Genomic DNA, 20,578 nt, shown 5'->3' with positions numbered 1-20,578 from the left:
TTAAAACTTCTGAATAAAAATGCCTTCTCTGATGAACAGAAATTTGCCACCGATCACATGGACAAGACACTTTTGGGGAGAATAGTACAGGCAGAAGATGTCTTAACTCCAAACAGTGAAGTTTGGAGCCTCCCTTTCTGACCCTGACTGAACTTGGCTGAGTTCGTTTGGGACATGAGGAAACAGAAGGTGTCAACAGGGCCTTTGTGTTCACTGAGGCAATGGGGAGAGGCAGACCCCATCCATGAGACCTGGCATTCTGCCTTTTCCCCAGGAAACCGGAAAAAAGTGAATCTTGCTTAAAGATGATGGAGTGGAATGAGAGACTATGGACTCTGAGAAACAAACAGGGTTTTAGAGGGGGGGGGGGGGATTGGTTAGCCCGGTGATGGGTATTGAGGAGGGCACGTACTGCATGGAGCACTGGGTGTTATACGAAAACAGTGGATCGTGGATCACCACATCAAAAACCAATGATGTATTGTATGGTGACTAACATAAAATAATAAAATTAAAAAAAAAAAAAAGATGATGGAGTGGAACAGTCTCGGAGCTAAGCAGACCATGTATGATGCTCTGGTTAGCCTCTTGTTGGTTACAACTTGAGTTGTAACCAGGTTCCTTCCTTGAGAAGGAAGGCACTAGGGCCCTGGAGTGATGATGGCTTTGTTGTGTGACCACAGAGGCTGGTTGCGTACTAATTTCCTCTAGGGCTTGTGATGAAGTCAGTTAACCACAGCCTTCAACATGCTCTGCTCCAGCAACAGCAGCGGCTTCTTGGTGGTATCTCGGCCATGACATACATTTGACATGCCCTCCTGTAACCCGCTGGTAGACGGTTTCTCTTGTCCTGCAGCATGGACCAAAGGGAAATTCTGCACAAGTTCCTGGAGGAGGCCCAAAACAAGAAAACTAACAAAGAGTTTGCTGATGAATTTCTGGTGAGTCCTACATGTGACACTCTCAGGGGAGTTACACAGACTGTTTGACGAGGATGGTCCAACTCTCCTAGACCAAATTGCTCTTGGGATAAAAAGTGAATATCAGACCGTGCAGGGGAGGAAGGGAGAAAGGCAACCTAAAAGTTCGACTTTTCTGAGTGGCTTGTGTGTTTTAAGTATTCTCTCCAAAATACTGTTTTAAATATTGTGTTTGCTAGTTCTTGGAGTTTGACTGGGATTCCCATGGAAGGCCTGCTTGATTCCAGGTGTATAAATACCCACATTAATTGAACATCGGGAGTTCCTAGGTATCTGAGTTGTGGTTTAGGCTTCAAATGACTACTTTCAATTAATATTAAGAGGAAAGAAACTAAGATTAACTTTTCATGGAACATTATGTGTTAGCCTCCCCATGGAATTCCACTTGGATGACAAGGGCTCTTGAGCACCAAAACTACCTGCTGCCATTTTTCTTTATTTCTTCTTTTCCTTTTCTTATGTATTTTCTTAAGAAGAAAAATGAGAAATGTGTTTTTGCAATAACAGGGTTTCCTTAAGCTTCTTTTGCTTGGAGGGGTGGAATGACTGGGACGGAGAGTAGAGACAAGTGAGGGTTATAGAGCCTAGGGCCGACAAGATCTGATCATCCAGATCAGTTTTCTTCAGGATTGGAACTTCTGTCCTCAAGCAGTGGGAGTGGGGGTGATCTCCTCTAAGGGGACTGTGGTGACTGATGTGTCAGCAGCTGGGTAGGCCTCATTTGTCTATAACTTAGCACATCAGAGGACATGGGATATCTGATAATACCTATTATGTGTTTTGGAATACTTCCAGCTAGTGTTTCAGGGCTATAAAAACTTGAAGCCTTGGTTTTTCAGCTGCAAAGAAGTGGGAAAAACAAGAGAATTGAAGCAAAAAACCTGAAATCAAATCATGATTCTCTTGTCAACTGAGCTATCAACTCTTTGACATGTTCCTTGATTTCCCCAAGTCTTTGTTTACTAACTTCCAAAATGGGGACGATAATTCATGTCCTAGCGATCCTCACGGGTTGTTGTGACGATCAAATATCAATAATAATTAAATATGCTCATTCATTCAGTAATATTTATTGAGCACCTCCTGTGTACCAGGTTTAGTTCCAGGCCCCGAGGATACAGCCATGAACAAGGCAACACCTCTGTGCTCACGGACCTAACATTCTGGTACCAGACAGTAGATGTGAAAACACTCTGTAAAGTCTTGAGTGATTAGATGTTATGACTGAGGGATTATATGTTGTGATAGAGGCCCCTATATCAACTCAACTGTGGAATGGTGAAAAATGTGCTCTCATCCCCACTGGCCAGGCAGGGAGTCCCTCTGAGTAGAGCTACCAGGGAGGGAGGCAAGGGGAAAGTCCTGCTTATGTATCTGTTTAGACACGTGCCTGCCCCTGGGCTATAACTCCTGAGTCACCCAACACACAGAGGCAAAAAGTGACCTGAGGGGCTAGTGCCAACCTCTGTCTTATTTTGGTTGTATTTTTAAAAATAAAATAAAAATAAAAATAAGGACTACATCCTTAATTTTGTACTTTTCTTACCTCAGTCATTGTAATCTCCCACCAAATTATGGCAGTCACCTCACCTCCTGTTTTCCCTGCCTCTAGCCTTGCCCCACCTTTAATCAATTTTCCATTCAATACTAATAATACAAACCTGGTCAGTTTCCCCTGTTTAAAAACATTTTTTTCAGCTGCTTAAAATTGTGAGATATAATACATAGTTAGAAAATTACAGACAACATGTATAATTATAAAGCCACCACTGCTGAGGTCAAGGACTAGAACACTCTCGGACTCCGGAAGACCTCTATATATCGCTTCTCCAGCAGGTCCCTCACCCCCACTCCCATCCCCACCCCCACTGTGTCCTGCCCTGCCCTGCCCTGCCCAAGGAATAATCACTATCCTGACTTTTATATTAATCACTTCCTTGCTTTTCTAGCTCTTGGTTTTAAGGACCTTGTTTTTGGGTGGTGATTAAGTGGAACCTCACTGTTCACTGACTCATGTCCTCCAGTGGAAAAACAGAGTCTTGCCCTCAGCCCCACCTAAAGGTTCAGCTGAGATACCAGAGACATTCATTTTGGGGGAGTTGGGTCGTGGTGAACAGGGCCAGATTGCTTGCTTGGACAAGGTCAATAGTGCCACTAACCTGAAGGGCTTTCCATATGGTCCTGTCCCCCATCCCACCTTAAGCCCTTTAATGTATTCTCCCAGGATTTGATGTTTTTGAGGTTGGAGGACTAATTCTGTGACACGAGGCCACTGCTAGCCTAAATGGTGGTGCCTTTGTGGGAATTATAGAAAGTCATCTCTGGTTCCAGGGAGACAATCTGTGTACGCTGCCCCCTGCCAGGTCAGAGGCTTGGATTTCAGTCCCCACCCCCAGCCCCTTGGCTGTGTATCTGTGCACAGAGCACATGGCCCTGCTATGCCAGCTAAAGCCAATACCATGCAGCGTAGGACTTTTCCTGCGCCAACACTAAATTCAATCACCTTTCTGTAGCGGAAACTGCCACAAAACTAGTGGAGGTTTAGTTCCACTCAACGTGGCTCTTAGTGTAGTGGAAACTGCCACGACCATAAGCTTTTCATGCATTCATTCACATGCTTACTGAACACTTACTATGTGCAAAGCATTGTGCTAGAGGCTGCAATATGCAATTGCAATGCTTTGGTGGAGCTTATCTCCTAAGACATCAGAGGATGTCATAATGAGGGAGACATTAAACAGCTAATTACGCTAGTAAATATTGAATTGTGATAGTCTTGGTGGGGTGCATATTCATTATCTTATTTATTACTCATTAAAAAAAAAACAAACAAACCCATGAGGTAGTTATGATCTGTGACTTACAGATGGGAAAACTGAGGCTCTCAGAAGTTAAGTAATTGGCCTGAGCTTCACGCCAGCGTTCAGCCACAGATATGAAGTTTAACCTGGATCTGTCATTTCAGAGCCTGTGAATTGAATCCTTATGCAGTAGTGTCTTGCTTCAGCCAATAACACCAAGTTCCCCAAAGGGCCTAGCCTGAGCCTAAGTCCCCAGTTACTAGAGTTTCTTTCTTTCTTTTTAAGAGAGAGAGAGAGAGTACGAGTGAGGGGGGAAGGGGCAGAGAGAGAAGGAGAGAGAGAGAATCTCAAGCAGACTCCCCTCTCAGCACAGAGCCTGACTCGGGGCTCAATCTCATGACCCTGAAATCATGACCTGAGCCGAAATCAAGAGTCGGACGCTTAATTGACAGAGCCATCCAGGCGCCCCATATTGTTGTTATTCTTATGAAACAATATTATTGCAAGTTAAAAGAAAATAAATTCACCATAGTACCAATATCCCAACAAATACAGTCTTTTTGGTGTGGAAATTCTAGTTCTTGTCCATTTATATACTGCCTTTTACATTGTTATAATGATAGTGTAGATACAATTTTGTATTCTCATATTTTCACTTAATATTATACCCAAATTATCATGTTAATTAAAATCTGTATTTATGGCCTTTGATGCAGCATTGTATAATGAAAGAATAATACTCATAGTAATAGCTAATACTTTCATATTTCTTATAGAAACTGTTCTAAACACTTATGTATCAAGTCATTTAATCCATTGAAGAAGGTACTGTACATTTTATAGATGAGGAAACTGAGACAGGGGTTAATTGACTTGCTCAAGGTCAGAGAGCTAGTAAGCGGTGGAACAGAGATTTAAGTTCAAGTAGTCTTGCTTTACCATCTATATTTATAACAACTTTGGTGTCATATAAACTTGAGTTTGAATTGAGTTTCTGCCTATCATTAGCTCTGTGACCTTGAACAAAGTCATTAAAAAGTGGGAATAAATAAATATTCACATTGCAGAATTGCTGTGAGGAAAATGGAATAAATACATAAAATGTCTGACGTGTGGTAGACACCCAAGTAATTTGATTTTTTCTTTTCTTGGACATTTAGATTATTTCCAATTTTCCATGATTATTAATAGCATGCAATAAATGTGTTTGTCCACATGGTTTTCCTCTTCTTTTGAATTATATCCTGGGGCTAGATCCCCAAAAGTATCATTATCAGGTCCAAAAGTCTTAGCATCTAATTGGCTAAGTATTGCCAAATGTGTTTTTCAAAGAGCTTTTCCAACTTGCAGAATCTGAATTTATCACCTTCTCTACCATCTTGCTAACTCTTAATAACTATACAAGAAAATAAATAAATCTTTTTGACTGCTTACCATATGTTAGGCAGTAAGTGGTTTACCACATATGATCTTAATCACAACAACCCCAAGAGGAAAGCATTATCTTCATTTAACCCATGAAATGGCAAGGCCAGGATCTGAAACTGGTCTGATTAAAAGCCCTTAACCTCTACACTGCATCATAACATGCTGCCCACCCCCGCCCCCCGCCATTTAGTGTAAAATAGTACTTTGTTATGTTAATTTTATTTATTTGATTTTAGAGCCTCAAAAATTTTCCTGATTCTTTTTTCTTTCTTTTTTTTAAATCAAAGTATAGCTGATGCATAGTTTTACATTTAGGTGCACAACATAGAGATTCCACAACTCTATACTCCATGGTTATTTTCTACCTGCATTTTCTCATTTTAAATTTTCTGTTCGTCTACTTTCAACAATAACTAAGCCATGGAACTGTGTTCCAGACTCTATGCTCGAGGGCTTCACAAACAGAGCCTTATTTACTTCCCAAAGAATCCCTTACAATGGCTAACAAAGTCCTGCATGGACCAGCCCTCGAGTGCTTCTCCAGCTTCCCACAGGATGTTGAGTTTCTTGTCCTTGTCATACTGCTTCTGTCACACGGCCTTTGCACACCCGTTGTTCCCTTTCTTTGAATATTCCCTCGTACTCCTCTTTACCTAGTTAACACTTCGTAATTCAGATCTCAATTTGGTGGTCATTTCCTCAGAGAAGCCTTCCTTGACCTCCCCAAAATACATCAAATCTCCTATTATACATTCTCATTAGCACCAGCTGTAGTTTCTTTTTACGTCTCTTTTTTGGTCCCAGCCTTATTAAGGTTTCCATAGCATTTATCATGGTTCCAGTTTTACATCTGTCTGTGTGATTATTTGGTTAATGTCTGCTCTCCCATCCGTCTGAAGCTCCACAAAGACAAGGCTCACATTTAGTTCTGCTCATCTTGGTATTCGTAGCCACTAGCACGCATTTGGCGAGTGGAGTCATAGACACTGAGGGACAACTTGCCTGAGGTCATGCAGTTCATTAAGTGGTGGAACTTGGATTTGAAAGAGAGCTATCTAACTGTTAAGCCTGTGCTCTTAGCCCTCCATCGGATCCCTGACTCTATTGCCCCCAATTTATACATTGGTCTGAATATTTTAAACTTAAAAAAAATTGTAGAATATAACATATACACAGAAAAGTGCTTTAAACACACATGAGGGGCGCCTGGGTGGCTCAGTCGGTTAAGCATTTGACTCTTGATCTCAGCTCAGGTCTTGATCTCAAGGTGGTGAGTTCAAGCCCCAATCTGGGCTCCACTCTGCATGTGGAGCCTACAAATAAAGAAACAAAGAAATAAAGAAATGAATAAAATACACATGGGGCGCCTGGGTGGCTCAGTCAGTTAAGCGTCTGCCTTCTGCTCAGGTCATGATCCCAGGATGTTGGGATCGAGCCCCGCATCAGGCTCCCTGCTCGGCGGGGAGCCTGCTTCTCCCTCTCCCTCTGCCCCTCCCCCAGCTCATGCTCATGCTCTCTCTCTCTCTATCTCAAATAAATAAATAAAATCTTTTTAAAAATAAAATAAACACAGATATGCAATTTAACAACAAAGTGATAAAGCACCCATACACACACTGCTCAGATTGAGAAACAGAACATTGCCTACACCTTGGAAATCCCTTGGGTGTCCTTCTGGATCACAACTGCCCCCAACCCCCACCAGATTAGAGGTAAATGCTGCCCTGAAATGGTTATGATTTTTATTTATTTTTTATCCCCTTCACCTATTTTGCTCATCCTCCCATCCCCTCCCCTCTGGCAACCACTAGTTGTTTTTGCTTTTTTTTAATATTTATGAGTCTATTTCTTTTTTCACGTTATTTGTTTGTTTTGTCTTTTAAGATTCCACATATAAATGAAATCATATGATATTTGCCTTTCTCTGTGAATTTTTTTGTTTTTCTGCATAGCTTTAAGACCTATATATATATCACTGAACAGTAGAGATTAATTTTACCTGTTTTGTAACTCCATGTAATGCAATCATGTTATGTATTTGTGTGTGTGTGTGTGTTTAATGTCTTCTTTCTTTCACTCTACATTATGTTTATAAAATCCACCTGTTTTGTTACATGTAGCCAGGTCTTGATTTTTTTCTAATCATGTTTATGAATTCCATCAGGGTTGAATATATGCAATTACTGTAGAGTTGTGATCACAGAGGGCACTGAGCAAGGTCACGTAGTCACCTAGGATTGTATTAACTATTTTGGATCACCACAGTCCAGTGTCTTAGCTTTAGTTTTGCTAGTCTAAAAATTCAATTTTGTCAGTATGCCCAGAGTTGATCAGGACTAGGCAAACACGTAAGAAATTCACCAGAAACAAGAATGCCAATTTATTAATTTTTCAGGGAGAAAAATCACTGTCAGAGTAGAAGCTTGCATTGACTGATAGCATGTTCTATGGTTGGGAGAAAAACTTGTATGAGAAGCCAACTATAATCAGAAAGTTGCCCGATGAGCATGGTGATTTTGGTGGCCTCAACTGTGATGGTATGGTCTCCACCTCCTTGTCTGAACCCTCAAGCTGGGGGCCACTACTATTTCCTGGCCAGCACTAGGGACACAGTGACAGTGCTGGATGTCTTATCTTCTAGGCTTAATGAGGACCATCTGCTTCCCTCAGTGCATCCTTGATCAGATAGATTACAATTTGCAGAGGAATAGGTATTCCCTTTGGCCAATTACTGCACCTGATTGTGGTTTTATGACATGTACATTTCAGCTATTGTATGAAATATGGGTCGAGACTTGGTTATGTATATCACATGCTGGTCGATTTTGTTTAAAACTCCTTTGATATACTTTTCTACATTGGAGGCAGTTGAAGCGTCTTCATTTAGAAAACATGTGTAAGGGGCGCCTGGGTGGCTCAGTCAGTTAAGCGTCTGCCTTCAGCTCAGGTCATGATCCCAGGGTCCTGAGATTGAGTCCTGTGTTGGGCTCCCAGCTCAGCGGGGAGCCTGCTTCTCCCTCTGCCTGCTGTTCCCCCTGCTTGTGCTTTCTCTCTCTGTCAAATAAATAAATAAAATCTTAAAAAAAAAAAAGAAAGCATGTGTAAAAGTATGAATTGTGTATAAAAAGTGAAAGCTTAGCAAATGTCAGGAATTGTGCTAAATATACACATATGAGCTCACTGGATGTCTGTATGTATTTGTACAAAGACTGGATGGGAATATGGAAATATGAACACGGCTTCATGTCAATAGGGTAATTTGATTATGGTGTATCTTCTTCCTTCTAAAAAACGTTTTGGAGTGAAGAAATTGCAAATAGAAGTACAAATAACAAAAATACCAACAACAACATTTAACCTATCAGATGGCCCTATACTTAAAACATTATAATTCTAATGTCAGTCAGAGTTCAGAAATATGCAGTTTCATACATTGCTGTTGTAACCTTTCTAAAGGCAAAATTTGTATACCATTTCTGATATATTTATATGATAATATGAATCAAAAGCCTTTACAGTGGGCAAATTCTTTGGCCACTCCTAAGAATTTATCTAAAGAAAATAATGAAAGATGTTTGCATAGGTTTTGGCTACCTATAATAATATTGTTTAGAACTGTCGTTTAGGAAGATTGAAGCACCTTAAATGTGCAATAATATGAAGGAATAGGCTAAGTAATTTATGTTGCACCCCATACAATGGAATACTCTGCCATCACTAAAAATGTAGAACGCAAATTCATAAGTAAAAAGAGCAAGTTGCAAATCCCTATATATAGTGTGATCCCATCTTTATTACACACATAGATAAAGGATTGGAATGTAATATAAAATATTAAGAATGATTAACTCTGGGTAATATGGGATTATAGGTAATTTTAATAATTTTGTTTTGCTTCTCAGTATTCTAAAATTTCTTCAATGAATATGCATAACTTTTTTATTTAAGAAATCTATATTTAAAATTTTCCTTTTGTGTTGTTTGATTCCATCTAAACAAGAAAAAGCAAAAAGAGAAACGGGGGGGTGATTTTTATGTTTCTTGGGGATGAGGTATTTTTGTAGAAAAAGTAAACACTGTGTTTATCAAATACAAAGATATATTTATTAAATATGGAGGAATCAGTGAGCCCTAATAGAAAGACTATACCCAGTCCTGAAGGCCACGGTAATGTTGGTTTATAATACACTAGAAGTCAGACTGGTACCGTAGCAACTTCTGGAGACTTACCACAGACAGACCAGAGAAGGCGAGGTATATTTTAGTTCCACAGAGAAGATCTAGATGTCTCCTAGCTCTATATTTTTTTACAGTAACAATACTAACAGGGCAGTCATGAACACAGTATGTCTTGCATAGCTAGTGCACAAACATCTGTCCAATTGAAATGACTCATTTATGCAAAACAGCCTATCACTTGAACATACTTATCAACATTTCTTGACTTTTGTGCACACGAAGGTGAAGTTTTTTGGCTACTACCACCAGAATAAATATATTGCATCACTTCTAAAGCGAATTCCTCTCAACTCCATCCCCAGCCTCTCACTAGGGACTGTCCAGTCCCATATTTTCAGTTATTCACAGGATTAAAAAAAAAACAACGACATGTCTTGTCATAGCCTCACGTTGTAAGTATCTAAAAAGTTGAACTTCCTGGGCAGCTCAGTTGGTTAAGCATCTGCCTTCGGCTCAGGTCATGATCCCAGGGTCCTGGGATCAAGCCCCACATCGGGCTCCCTGCTCTGTGGGGAGCCTGCTTCTCCCTCTCCTCCCCACTTGTGCTCTCTCTCTCACTATCTCTGTCTCTCTCTCTCAAATAAATAAAATCTAAAAAAAAAAAAAAATTAACAACAAAAAAAATAAAAAGTTGAACTTCTTGGTTTACTCACCCCACTTTGGCTATTGCTTACCCACCTACTCACTTACCTGACTAGTGGATTGCAACCCAGTCCTCATGTGTTTGGCTGGCTAGTTGGAGCTAGATTGAAGGCTTGGAATAGATCATACTGACTTACAGTTGTAGGCATTGAAGAACTACCTTGAGAAGCTCTGGAAACAGCCAACCTGATCCCCCTCTCTCATCTAGCACAGGGGGGCCATATTTGCTTTCTCCCACTCCAAAATGTAACTTATGCTAGGTCTTCCGTATAATGATGTAGTTCTCCAAGGCAAAGATATTATGGTCTTGGGCTTTCTTTTTCTTCGTGTCCTCTTTTAGGAGTGACCTTAATCCATTTATTAGTATTGAGCTTACTAGTCAATGAAAAGAACATGCTAATGGCTCTGTCCTGATTTCTATTCTTACGGCCAGAACTTCAGTTTTCCTGTCTTGAAAGGAAAAGGGTAGTATAGACCATAAACCAAATGCGTGTACTATTAGCTTATCAAGCATATACCGAATCTGGTTTGTCATACGTTTCAACTGATCAGGGCCCAGGACGGGATGCTGGCCCCTCAGCAACTTTGCCCGATTTCTCTCGTTTGTGCCACCTCTAGTGAACGCACATCCCTGCACCTTGTACTTGGCAGAGAAATACCTCCCCACTCTCACCTATCCTTTCTCCCTCAACCCCAACTCACCCCCATGGCTGTGCTTTCTCTTTTATGTGCTTTTGCTGTCTACTCTCAAAGCTCCTCCTTTTCTGGTGAGGTGTATCCGTTCTTCTGTCCGAATTCTGCTGTTTTGTTCTCTCTTGGGGTGTTGGAGCCTGTGGGTCTGGTAAGGAGAGAAGGGGAATAAAAAAAAGGACTTCACAGTGATCTGAGCTCAAGTAAGATATCTAAAAACAAAACGAAAAAAACAAAAACCTTTCACACTTTCCAAAGGAACAATTCCATAGGCATTTCCTATGTGATGTTTTGTTAAAAGTGCGTCTCCCTGTGTCATTCAGCAGGATGACTCCAGGGGGAACGAGTAGGGGAGAAAAAGCCATCCTGTCCTATCGTTGAAGGGGGCAGTCAAGGTGGCTGAAGAAACACAAGTTTACAAGTACACGTGCGCATGCTTACACACACACACACACACACACACACACACACTCTTTATCTGCGACATTTTACCAAATTAATAGAGGCATATCTTCCAAAAAGGGCTTTTTGCCTCTAGCATTCTCCCGAGAAAGCATTCCACAAGTAAGCAAAGCAAAACAAACAAGTAGAAACAGTGTAACAAGGAATATGCAGCAGGGTCGGTTCTGGAAATTTCTAAGAGGAACAGTTCTAGGACTTGAATATTTTCAGCAGCCCTGGAATGAATGGCAACCTAAAAGTGATCATTCCAAAGATGCATAAGAGCAGAGACAGCTGAAATATCAGTGTAACTTGAGTGGAAATCTTTTATAGTCTCCCATGTGCCTCTGGCACGTCCTTAGTTAAATTCCCAAACTAGCCCACTGGCATCCATCTTGTTGTGAAAACATACTGTATTGTTATCAGTTCAGCATCTCTCCCCCTAAATCTAATCCTGAAAATCCACAGGAATTCAAACCATGGTAAGAAACTAGAATTTAAGAAATGACTGTATACCAGCTTTGTAATAGGTCGCCTGTGTCTGATCTACCTCTAGAAACAGAAAAAATGGTCATTAGAACAACACATGCTGGTATTTATGGTCCAGCAGCTAAGCAGGCACTGGTTGGCTGTCCCATTTGTCATCCTCAGTTGGAAAAGGCTTACATTCCTATATTCTGAGGTGGTATAATAATTTAGTGATTATGTATTATTTGGAAAGTATCATTTTAATTAGCTTCTAGATATTTGGAATTCTTTGTGTTATGAACTCCCAGCTAACAAACATCTCATGACCCCAACTTTTCATCAAGTTATCCAGAGCTGATCTTGAAATCTAAGGATGGATTTGGATGATTTATTGGAGCAGATTTCTATTCTCTATGACCTTTTTTTATTTCTCTCTGTGTCATCATACCTTGGTTTTAGGCTCTCCCTTCCTCGCCCATTTTTTTAAATGATGTAGTTATAAGTGTCCTTAAGTAAACTCCTACAGATAGACACACATCCTAATTATGTGAAAACACTATATGAAGTATAGCAACTAAGCAACCATAAATGACACCCCCCTTCTTTTTTATTTTTTCTTGTTGCCAGTCACTCAAGGAAAGTTCTTTCTCTATTTCCTTATTTCTCTTTATTATTTTACCCCGTGGAACAAAACAGACCATAATTTAGGTTGAGGAATGCACAAACAGTACCCGATATACATTTATGAGAAAGGAAAGGAAAGCCATAGTTTTAGAGAAATGATATTTTTACATAATTGATAGTGACATCAATTTGTATGATCTTTTTTTTTTTTTTTTTTTTAGAGAGAGAAAGAGGGTGCCTGCATGTGCAAGGAGCAGGGAGGGGTAAAGGGGGAGGGAGAGAGAGAATCTTAAGCAGGATCTCCACAGAGCCTGACATGGGGCTTGATCTCATGACTCTGAGCTCATGACCAGAGCTGAAATCAAGAGTCGGATACTTAACTGACTGAGCCGTCTAGATGCCCCTCAATTTGTATAATCTTAAAAGAAACTGGAAGTCAATCCTTTCTTTTTTTTAAAGAAAAGAAAATATTTCTTGTTTTATTAGACAACCTTAAATACATTTTTTTCTAATATCCTTAAATATATTTTTCTAGTTAAGAGTTCACATAGACTGAAAGCAAGCCTGTTAAATTGGCTAAACAAGGATGTGTGTAGACAATGAGGTCACTGCAGGGAAATGCATGTAATCAGAGAGGTATGATCCCTCGGAACCACAACCTAGGCCCGGGTTAAGAATTTTAGGTACCTGGGGCCCCTGGCTGACTCAGTCAGTGGAACATGTGACTCTTGGTCTTGGGGTTGTGAGTTTGAGCCCCACGCTGGGTGTAGAGATTACTTAAAAATTAAAAAAAAAATCTTAAAAAAATTTATTAAAAGAATTTTAAGTACCTGAAGTCATTTGTTTATTCCCATTTCCTGCATTTATTAAACATTTATGGAGCACACATTATGTCTCCTGGGAAGTTAATCTTAAGACACTTTACAATTATAGGACTGTGGGGAATATGGGAAAATTAACTTAGGATCCAACTGGGGAGAATCTCAAGTACTTGGCTAAGGAGTCTGGGCTCTTTCCCAGCAGCAAGGGGGATTCACTGAAGTTGTTTTGGGCATGAGAGAGATAAAGAAAGCAATATTTTAGTAAGATTAATTTGGCATAATTGTTCCTTAATGAATTTGGATGAGGAAAGACAGAAAAGTGTGCAGGTGAGTTAAGAAGCAACTGGACCAGTTCAAGCTTTAAGGTAGAGGGTCTGAATTAAGGTACCTGTGGTGGACATAGGAAGGAAGGTCGACACAAGATACTGCATGGGAAGAATCAGTTGAACTTGCTGACCCAGTTAGAGGTGGGAATTGTCAGAGTCACCACAAGTGACTCTCGGTTTCCAGGGTGTAGTTGCCTGGGATAAAGATGATGCGAGTGGCATTGACAGTGGGAACGATGCTGATTTTGGTTTGAAATGTGCCAAGTTGGAGGCTCTAATAAGATGTGGAAGTGGAAGGTCTAGGATATGGTGAGGAATTTAGGCCTGGAACTTAGTAATCGAATCTCTATGTAGAAATTTGAGAGTTCTCCCATCAGGGTTGGAACTATAATTGAATTTGAATCAGCTAAATAAATTTCAAACCCTCCCACTGGTATGCCTTCTCTAAGAGTATATGGTATCCCCGAGTGAAGGTATAGAGTGAGAGAACAGAGAGTTGAGGACTTAACTTTGGAACTTTGGAGAACTCACAACCGGAAGGCAGAAATGGACAGAAAGCCAGTGAGAAAAAGTAGACGTGGGAATGAGAAGGCAGAGAAGAAGGAGGAGAACCAAGATAATGTGGACTAGTAAAGGCCAAGGGAGGAGGAGATTTCGAAAAGGAAGTTAAAGAGATTGAAGACTGAGTAGATCCTGAGGGATCGGACCTATAGGAAGTATTTAATGCTCTTCACATGATCCATCCACCGTTAAATAGTGGGTAGATCATGAAAATTATTTTCTGTAGTTCAATTCAACAAATATGTATCAGCGATCACAGATGTTTCCCCCTTTTCTTTCTCAGATTGAGTAAGGCTTCACAAGTTCAGCTCTATTAAAAGCAGTTTATTTTTCTTAAGATTTTATTTATTTATCTGACAGAGAGACACAGCGAGAGAGGGAACACAAGCAGGGGGAGTGGGAGAGGGAGAAGCAGGCCTCCCGCGGAGCAGGGAGCCCGATGCGGGGCTTGATCCCAGGACCCTGGGATCATGACCTGAGCTGAAGGCAGACGCTTGATGACTGAGCCACCCAGGCGCCCAAAAGCACTTTCTTTAAATGATAAGGGAGTTAAACAAAGTCTGGGACGAGGTTGATTCCTAAGGAGCTACAGAGGGACTATGATTTTCTCTGATCCGAAAGTCTGGTCTATAGTAGAATATTGGAAAATGGGAGTAATTTCAAGGAGTTACTTCACTACGTTGAAGAATCTCATTGAACCATATTATGCCAGTCTGCCCTTCAAAAATTTCAGTCCAGTTTTCCATTTAGAGTTCATCAAAAGTATAGTTGAAAAAGAATCATGTACCCAAGTTGTTCAAAACACACTTAAAGTTTTCCAAACACTGAATTGGAAAACCAAGTTTTTAAATTTAAACTCACTAAAATAAAACGAAATAAAATTGAGTTCCCTGAAACTAGCCATGTTTCAAGCACCCATAGCCACGTGTGACTAGTGGATGTCATGTTGGACAGCACGGGGTTAGAAGTGCTTACTGCCAGTTAAAGATGCCCAATTAATAAAAGTGGGAAAAATGAATCGTTACTTTAAAAGTATATCTTATCTTTACTTTAAAATAGTAAAGTATTTCGGGACTGAAATTTTTGAAATTTTGCTAGATATAGAGAGATTTTATTTGGCTTAAGCTCCATTTTTACTTAAAATAGCCCTGTAGCAGCTATAAAGAAGGTAAACTTTTAGTATCTGATGTTTGTGTGGAGCATATGGTTTGTTTTCAAAAAGACATTGGCTTTTAAAATATTCACTAGTTTCACCTCTAGGTTTTAGCTATTTGTGGCTCAGCTGCTGTAAGTGTGATTTTTTCACTTCTCCAAACTGAAGTCTGCTGACCTTATGCTCTGGGGCTCTGTCCTGAATTGGAGGTAGTTCTAGAAGATGCTACAGATTGCAAAAGTGGACTGTTTGGGCAGAAGAGAAGGAAAGCTGTCTAGAGATAGCTTCTTACCTCTGTACCCTAGGAGGATTTAATTCTTGGAATTTTATTGCAGAAGCTGAAAAGACAATCCACCAAGTATAAGGCAGACAAAACCTATCCCACAACTGTGGCTGAGATGCCCACGAATATCAAGAAAAACAGATATAAGGATATCTTGCCCTGTAAGTTTCATTTCTCCCTGTAAACTTGTACCTTACATTCTCTCCAGCTCAATCATTCCTATCTCTTTTTACCCATTGCCTGCTGACCCTAATCCTGGAACAGTGCTTTGACGAGTTAGTTTGTACTGCTTACAACCACGAAAGAACATTCACTCACTCACTCACTCACTCACTCACTCACTCAGCAAACACTTATGAGTATCCACTATTCACAGTGCTAGGTCCTGACTTACAGTAAACCCTCTGACTAAGCCCTTTTAGTTATACTGTGTCTGTCTCCTGTATTATAGATGATCATAGCCGAGTAGAGCTGTCCCTGATAACCTCGGATGAAGATTCCAATTACATCAATGCCAACTTCATTAAGGTACACCCTGTATTCTATACTTCTCTAGGTACCTAAACAAGGGGTTGGGATATTAGACCGTATTTCTCTAGGTACCTAAAAAAAAAAAAAGGTGGAGGGGATACTAGACAAGAAGAAGAGGATATTATCTGTAGTCATCCCATATAACTTCTGTTCCTCTTTAGGGAGTTTATGGACCCAAGGGTTATATTGCCACCCAGGGACCCTTGTCTACAACTGTCTTGGACTTCTGGAGGATGATCTGGGAATATAGCGTCCTGGTAAGGGCAGAGTTGCTTTTGTTACTCTATTCTGTAGTTGTTGGGGATGGAGTGGGGGAGGGTGTCAGGATATGTTACTGAGGTTTCCTCTGCATTAAAATTGGTGCCTTTTGGGGTCAGTCGCTAGAATTTCAGTGTTCAGGCCAATTTTTGCCAAAATCACAATGTCACCCTTATTCAAGGAAATGAAAGTTCATATCTTGACGGGTTCATTTGTTAACAAGAATTTACTGATTTGAATAAAGAAAAGGGAAGTAAGGACAGAAAGAAGGGTAGGAGCAACATTTTATCATTTACCAAGATTTCTTTTGGGGGTTAAAAAACAAACAAAACAGAAAAAAACAATGACTCTGGGACCCATGTATTAACTGTTCTTTCTAACTACATCAATGCTCTATCTATTTCATCCCCTCAGATCATTGTTATGGCATGCATGGAGTTTGAGATGGGGAAGGTGAGTCGCTTTCCGGTGGACCTAAAGATAAAGGAAAGAGAAAGGGGAGACTTGGTCGCAGAATTTTCCTTAAGTGTGCCTACTTAAAAATTATTCTCATCTTGCTAGCTGTCAGTTTGGGAACGCTAAATGACTCACTCTCAAGGCTTTTTTACCCCTAAGAACTCCTTTTGTCCACTTTCTCAGTAGACTCTCTATTTTAAAGTAAAGATAAGATACACTTTTAAAGTAACGATTCATTTTTCCCACTTTTATTAATTGGGCATCTTTAACTGGCAGTAAGCGCTTCTAACCCTGTGCTGTCCAACATGACATCCACTAGTCACACGTGGCTATGGGTGCTTGAAACATGGCTAGTTTCAGGGAACTCAATTTTATTTCGTTTTATTTCAGTGAGTTTAAATTTAAAAACTTGGTTTTCCAATTCAGTGTTTGGAAAACTTTAAGTGTGTTTTGAACAACTCGGGTACATGATTCTTTTTCAACTATACTTTTGATGAACTCTAAATGGAAATAAAATGTTTCCAATGGTAATTTAGGGTATTGAGGTGTGCTGTAAATATAAAACACACACTGGGTTTTGAAGACCGAGATAAGAAATGTCAAATATAGAATATCTGTTTTATATTGATTACATGGGGTTTTTTTTTGATATACTGGGCTAAGATGTATTATTAAAATCAATCTCATTTTTTTTTTCATTTTTGAATGGGGCTATTAGAAAACTTAAAACTTCATGGGTAGCTCACATTATGTTTCTATTGAATAGTACTCTTCTTACTTCCTGTTGACATTCATAATTCCAGTTAAAACCAAGCTTTCAGGGGCGCCTGGGTGGCTCAGTTGATTAAGCATCTGCTTTTGGCTCAGGTCATGATCTCAGAGTTCTGGGATCAAGCCCCTGTGCAGTCCAGTCGGGCTTCTGGCTCAGTGGGGAGTCTACTTGTCCCTCTCCCTCTGCCCTCCCTGCCCCCTGTTGTACTCTCTCTCAAATAAATAAAATCTTTAACAACAACAACAACAAAAACCAAACAAGCTATCACTTAGCTTGTGCAGCTTTGCTTTAGTAGACATGATTTCTGTTAACCCTTTTGAAATACAGTAGTCCCCCCTTATTCATGTGGGATACACTCCAAGACGCCCAGTGGATACCTGACAGTGTGGATAGTTCCAAACCCTATATACACTGTTTTTTTCTATGCACACATACCTATGGTAAAGTGTAATTTGTGAATTAGACACAGTAGGAGTTAACGACAATACTAAAATAGAACAATTATAACAATATACTATATGTTATGTGAATGCGATCTCTTCTTCTCAAAATATCTTATTGTATTGTATATCTTATTGTATTGTATATCACCCTTCTTCTGATGATGATGTGAGAAGATCAGATGTCTACATGATGAGATGAAGTGAGGGCAATGATGTAGGTGTTGTGATGTAGGGTTAAGCTACTACTGACCTTCCAACAATACATCCTGGACTATAGTTAACTGAAAGACCGCGGTTGACCATGGGTAACATGGAAAGCAAAGCTGTGGATAAGGGGGGACTATTGTACTGAAAATGTCAGATCCCCATTTCTACTTCTTCAGACTTCTAGGAAGTCTGTAATTTACATATCCTTTAGTGTTTTTCCCATCCTTGGAGATTCCAGACCATGATGTTGGGGTTGAAGCCTCAGGGGGTTAGACGGTCCTAACCTAAGGTGAAGGACACAGCTAAATTTGCTTCTGAATGAGGAAGTGGGTTTTGTTACCCAGAAGAGACTAGAATATCTGGAGGGGAGTCATGACATTCTGCTTTGTGCAACAGAAAAAGTGTGAGTGTTACTGGACTGAGCCAGGAGAGCTACCGCGGCAAGTTGGCCCTTTCTCCATATCCTGTGTGAGTATGATGCCTGCTTCTGTTATGGCCAAACAGATGCTCCAGGTTCTACTTTATAGAGATTAGTTTTTGAACATTAGTTTTTGAAATAACTAATATTTGAATTTACTTCTTAGGAAGCTGAAAATAGAAAATCTGATTACATAATCAGGACTCTAAAAGCTAAGTTCAATAGTGTAAGTATAAACCCGAATGGTAAACTCAAGAGCCCACAGAGGCAAATACATATGTATGTGACTTGGGCTGGGCACAAGACAATGGGGAGCGGTGGGGCCTTTGATGTTCTGGATAAATCTTCACATGCAAAAGAGACCTTTGGTATAATCCCTACTTCCCAATCTATTACACACCATGGCACACTTATAAAATGATAATATTTATAGGATGAATAGAGGCTGTGCAGTGAATAGAGGCTGGGAACCAACTTGAGAGCTCATATTGCCCCGTCTCTCTACAGCAAAGGGGTTTAATAGATCAGCATGCCTGTGACCCACTTGAACTGGTGAAGCATACCAGTTGGGAAGCTCTGGTTTGGACTATCTTAATATCTACCACCTCTTGTGAGTGGGGCAAGGCGAGACAGACCAATAGTCAGTGTTCTCAAATGGCATGTGGTCCCCAGAGGCCTATAGAGAAAAAAGCAGCATAAATTGCCAACAGGACAGAGATGCTACTTAGGAAGTCAGAGTAATCTTGTGGTAGAATGAGGTGGGGTCCTAACACTGAACTCTCCTTTCATTCTGGCTATTTTTTTATAGGAAACTCGAACTATCTACCAGTTTCATTACAAGAATTGGCCAGACCATGATGTGCCTTCATCCATAGACCCTATTCTTGAGCTCATCTGGGATGTGCGTTCTTACCAAGAGGACGACAGTGTTCCCATATGCGTTCACTGCAGGTATGATGCTGTTCTATGTACCTTCCACCCCAAACAAACCAAACATCACAGTCTGGCCAGGACTCCTGCTGTACCTAAAGGAAGACAGACTCTGTTGGAATTTAAGGTGGTACAAGCAAATAGGATGCAGGCTCCTGATCCTAGTCTCACTTTTTCCAGTTGATTGGAAAGGAACAAAGCTTAGAAATGAGAGTGATTGAAAGAGCAAGGTCCAGGGGCGCCTGGGTGGCTCAGTCGTTAAGCGTCTGCCTTTGGCTCAGGTCATGATCCCAGGGTCCTGGGATCGAGCCCCGCATCGGGCTCCCTGTTCAGCGGGAAGCCTGCTTCTCCCTCTCCCTCTGCCCCTGCTTGTGTTCCCTCTCTCACTGTGTCTCTCTCTGTCAAATAAATAAAATCTTTAAAAAAAAAAAAAAAGGAAAGAAAGAGCAAGGTCCATAGCAAAAACAAACTATAATAAATTCAAGCATTTAATGAATATTAAATTATTGAATTAAAGCATTATATTAATATTTTTTGACAAGTTACTTGGAAACAGTGCAGCTCTAGAGACTCTTGCTTAGAGAAGTCACCTAGGATCTGTCCTGAGATTTGGTGTGGGCATGTGGCAACTGACAAACATGCTCTAGGAAATGGGGGGAGGGGTTGGAACATTTCATTGCCTCTAGGTTCCTTCTTCCTCAGTCTACTGGTGACATTTCCCAGCTACCATCGATGATCCATCCTCTGCAACTATACGTGCTCCTGTGATCTTTCATTTCAGTGCCGGCTGTGGAAGGACTGGTGTTATCTGTGCTATTGATTATACCTGGATGTTGCTAAAAGATGGGGTAAGTTTCTCTCCGCAGGCACTTCCTGTCTGCTTACCCTGTTAGTTTCAGACTTAGGAATTGTTTGGTTCTTCCAAACATCCATCTCCATGACTCATCTTTTCTAGAGTATTCACTGTAGACCCGCTTTGTCAGATGATTAAATTAGGCCCTAGGTGGGTGGTTCTCAAAGTGTGGTTCCCAAACAAGCAGCATTGGCATCACCTGAGAACTTGTTAGAAATGCAAAACCTTGGGCCCTGCCTTGGATGGAATGAAG

At 40.5% G+C, this 20,578-nt stretch overlaps 1 protein-coding gene across 4 annotated transcripts in view; it reads left to right on the top strand.

Annotated features, from left to right (window-relative positions):
- Nucleotides 1-416: 416 nt before the first annotated feature.
- The window catches only part of PTPN22 (protein tyrosine phosphatase non-receptor type 22), a 58,428-nt gene continuing 38,266 nt past the window's right edge, over nucleotides 417-20,578 (top strand). For 2 of the 4 annotated variants that reach the window (XR_014144095.1, XM_081815703.1), the window contains exons 1-9: nucleotides 417-941; nucleotides 15,510-15,618; nucleotides 15,909-15,985; nucleotides 16,150-16,245; nucleotides 16,661-16,699; nucleotides 18,521-18,592; nucleotides 18,709-18,768; nucleotides 19,351-19,493; nucleotides 20,254-20,320. Coding sequence is in view for 3 of the 4 variants with exons in the window: in XM_081815703.1 (XP_081671829.1) it covers nucleotides 858-941; nucleotides 15,510-15,618; nucleotides 15,909-15,985; nucleotides 16,150-16,245; nucleotides 16,661-16,699; nucleotides 18,521-18,592; nucleotides 18,709-18,768; nucleotides 19,351-19,493; nucleotides 20,254-20,320 (747 nt within the window). In the remaining variant the exon portion in view is untranslated. The remainder of the gene's footprint in view (nucleotides 942-15,509; nucleotides 15,619-15,908; nucleotides 15,986-16,149; nucleotides 16,246-16,660; nucleotides 16,700-18,520; nucleotides 18,593-18,708; nucleotides 18,769-19,350; nucleotides 19,494-20,253; nucleotides 20,321-20,578) is intronic. The other 2 variants (XM_081815702.1, XM_006728464.3) reach the window with 2 other exon arrangements.

This window comes from Leptonychotes weddellii, chromosome 4 (genome assembly GCF_054177405.1).
Source record: "Leptonychotes weddellii isolate Sample4059 chromosome 4, ASM5417740v2, whole genome shotgun sequence".
NCBI lineage: Eukaryota > Metazoa > Chordata > Mammalia > Carnivora > Phocidae > Leptonychotes > Leptonychotes weddellii.
The sequence above is the reverse complement of the archived record's forward strand: the minus strand, read 5'-3'. Positions and strand labels throughout refer to the sequence as shown.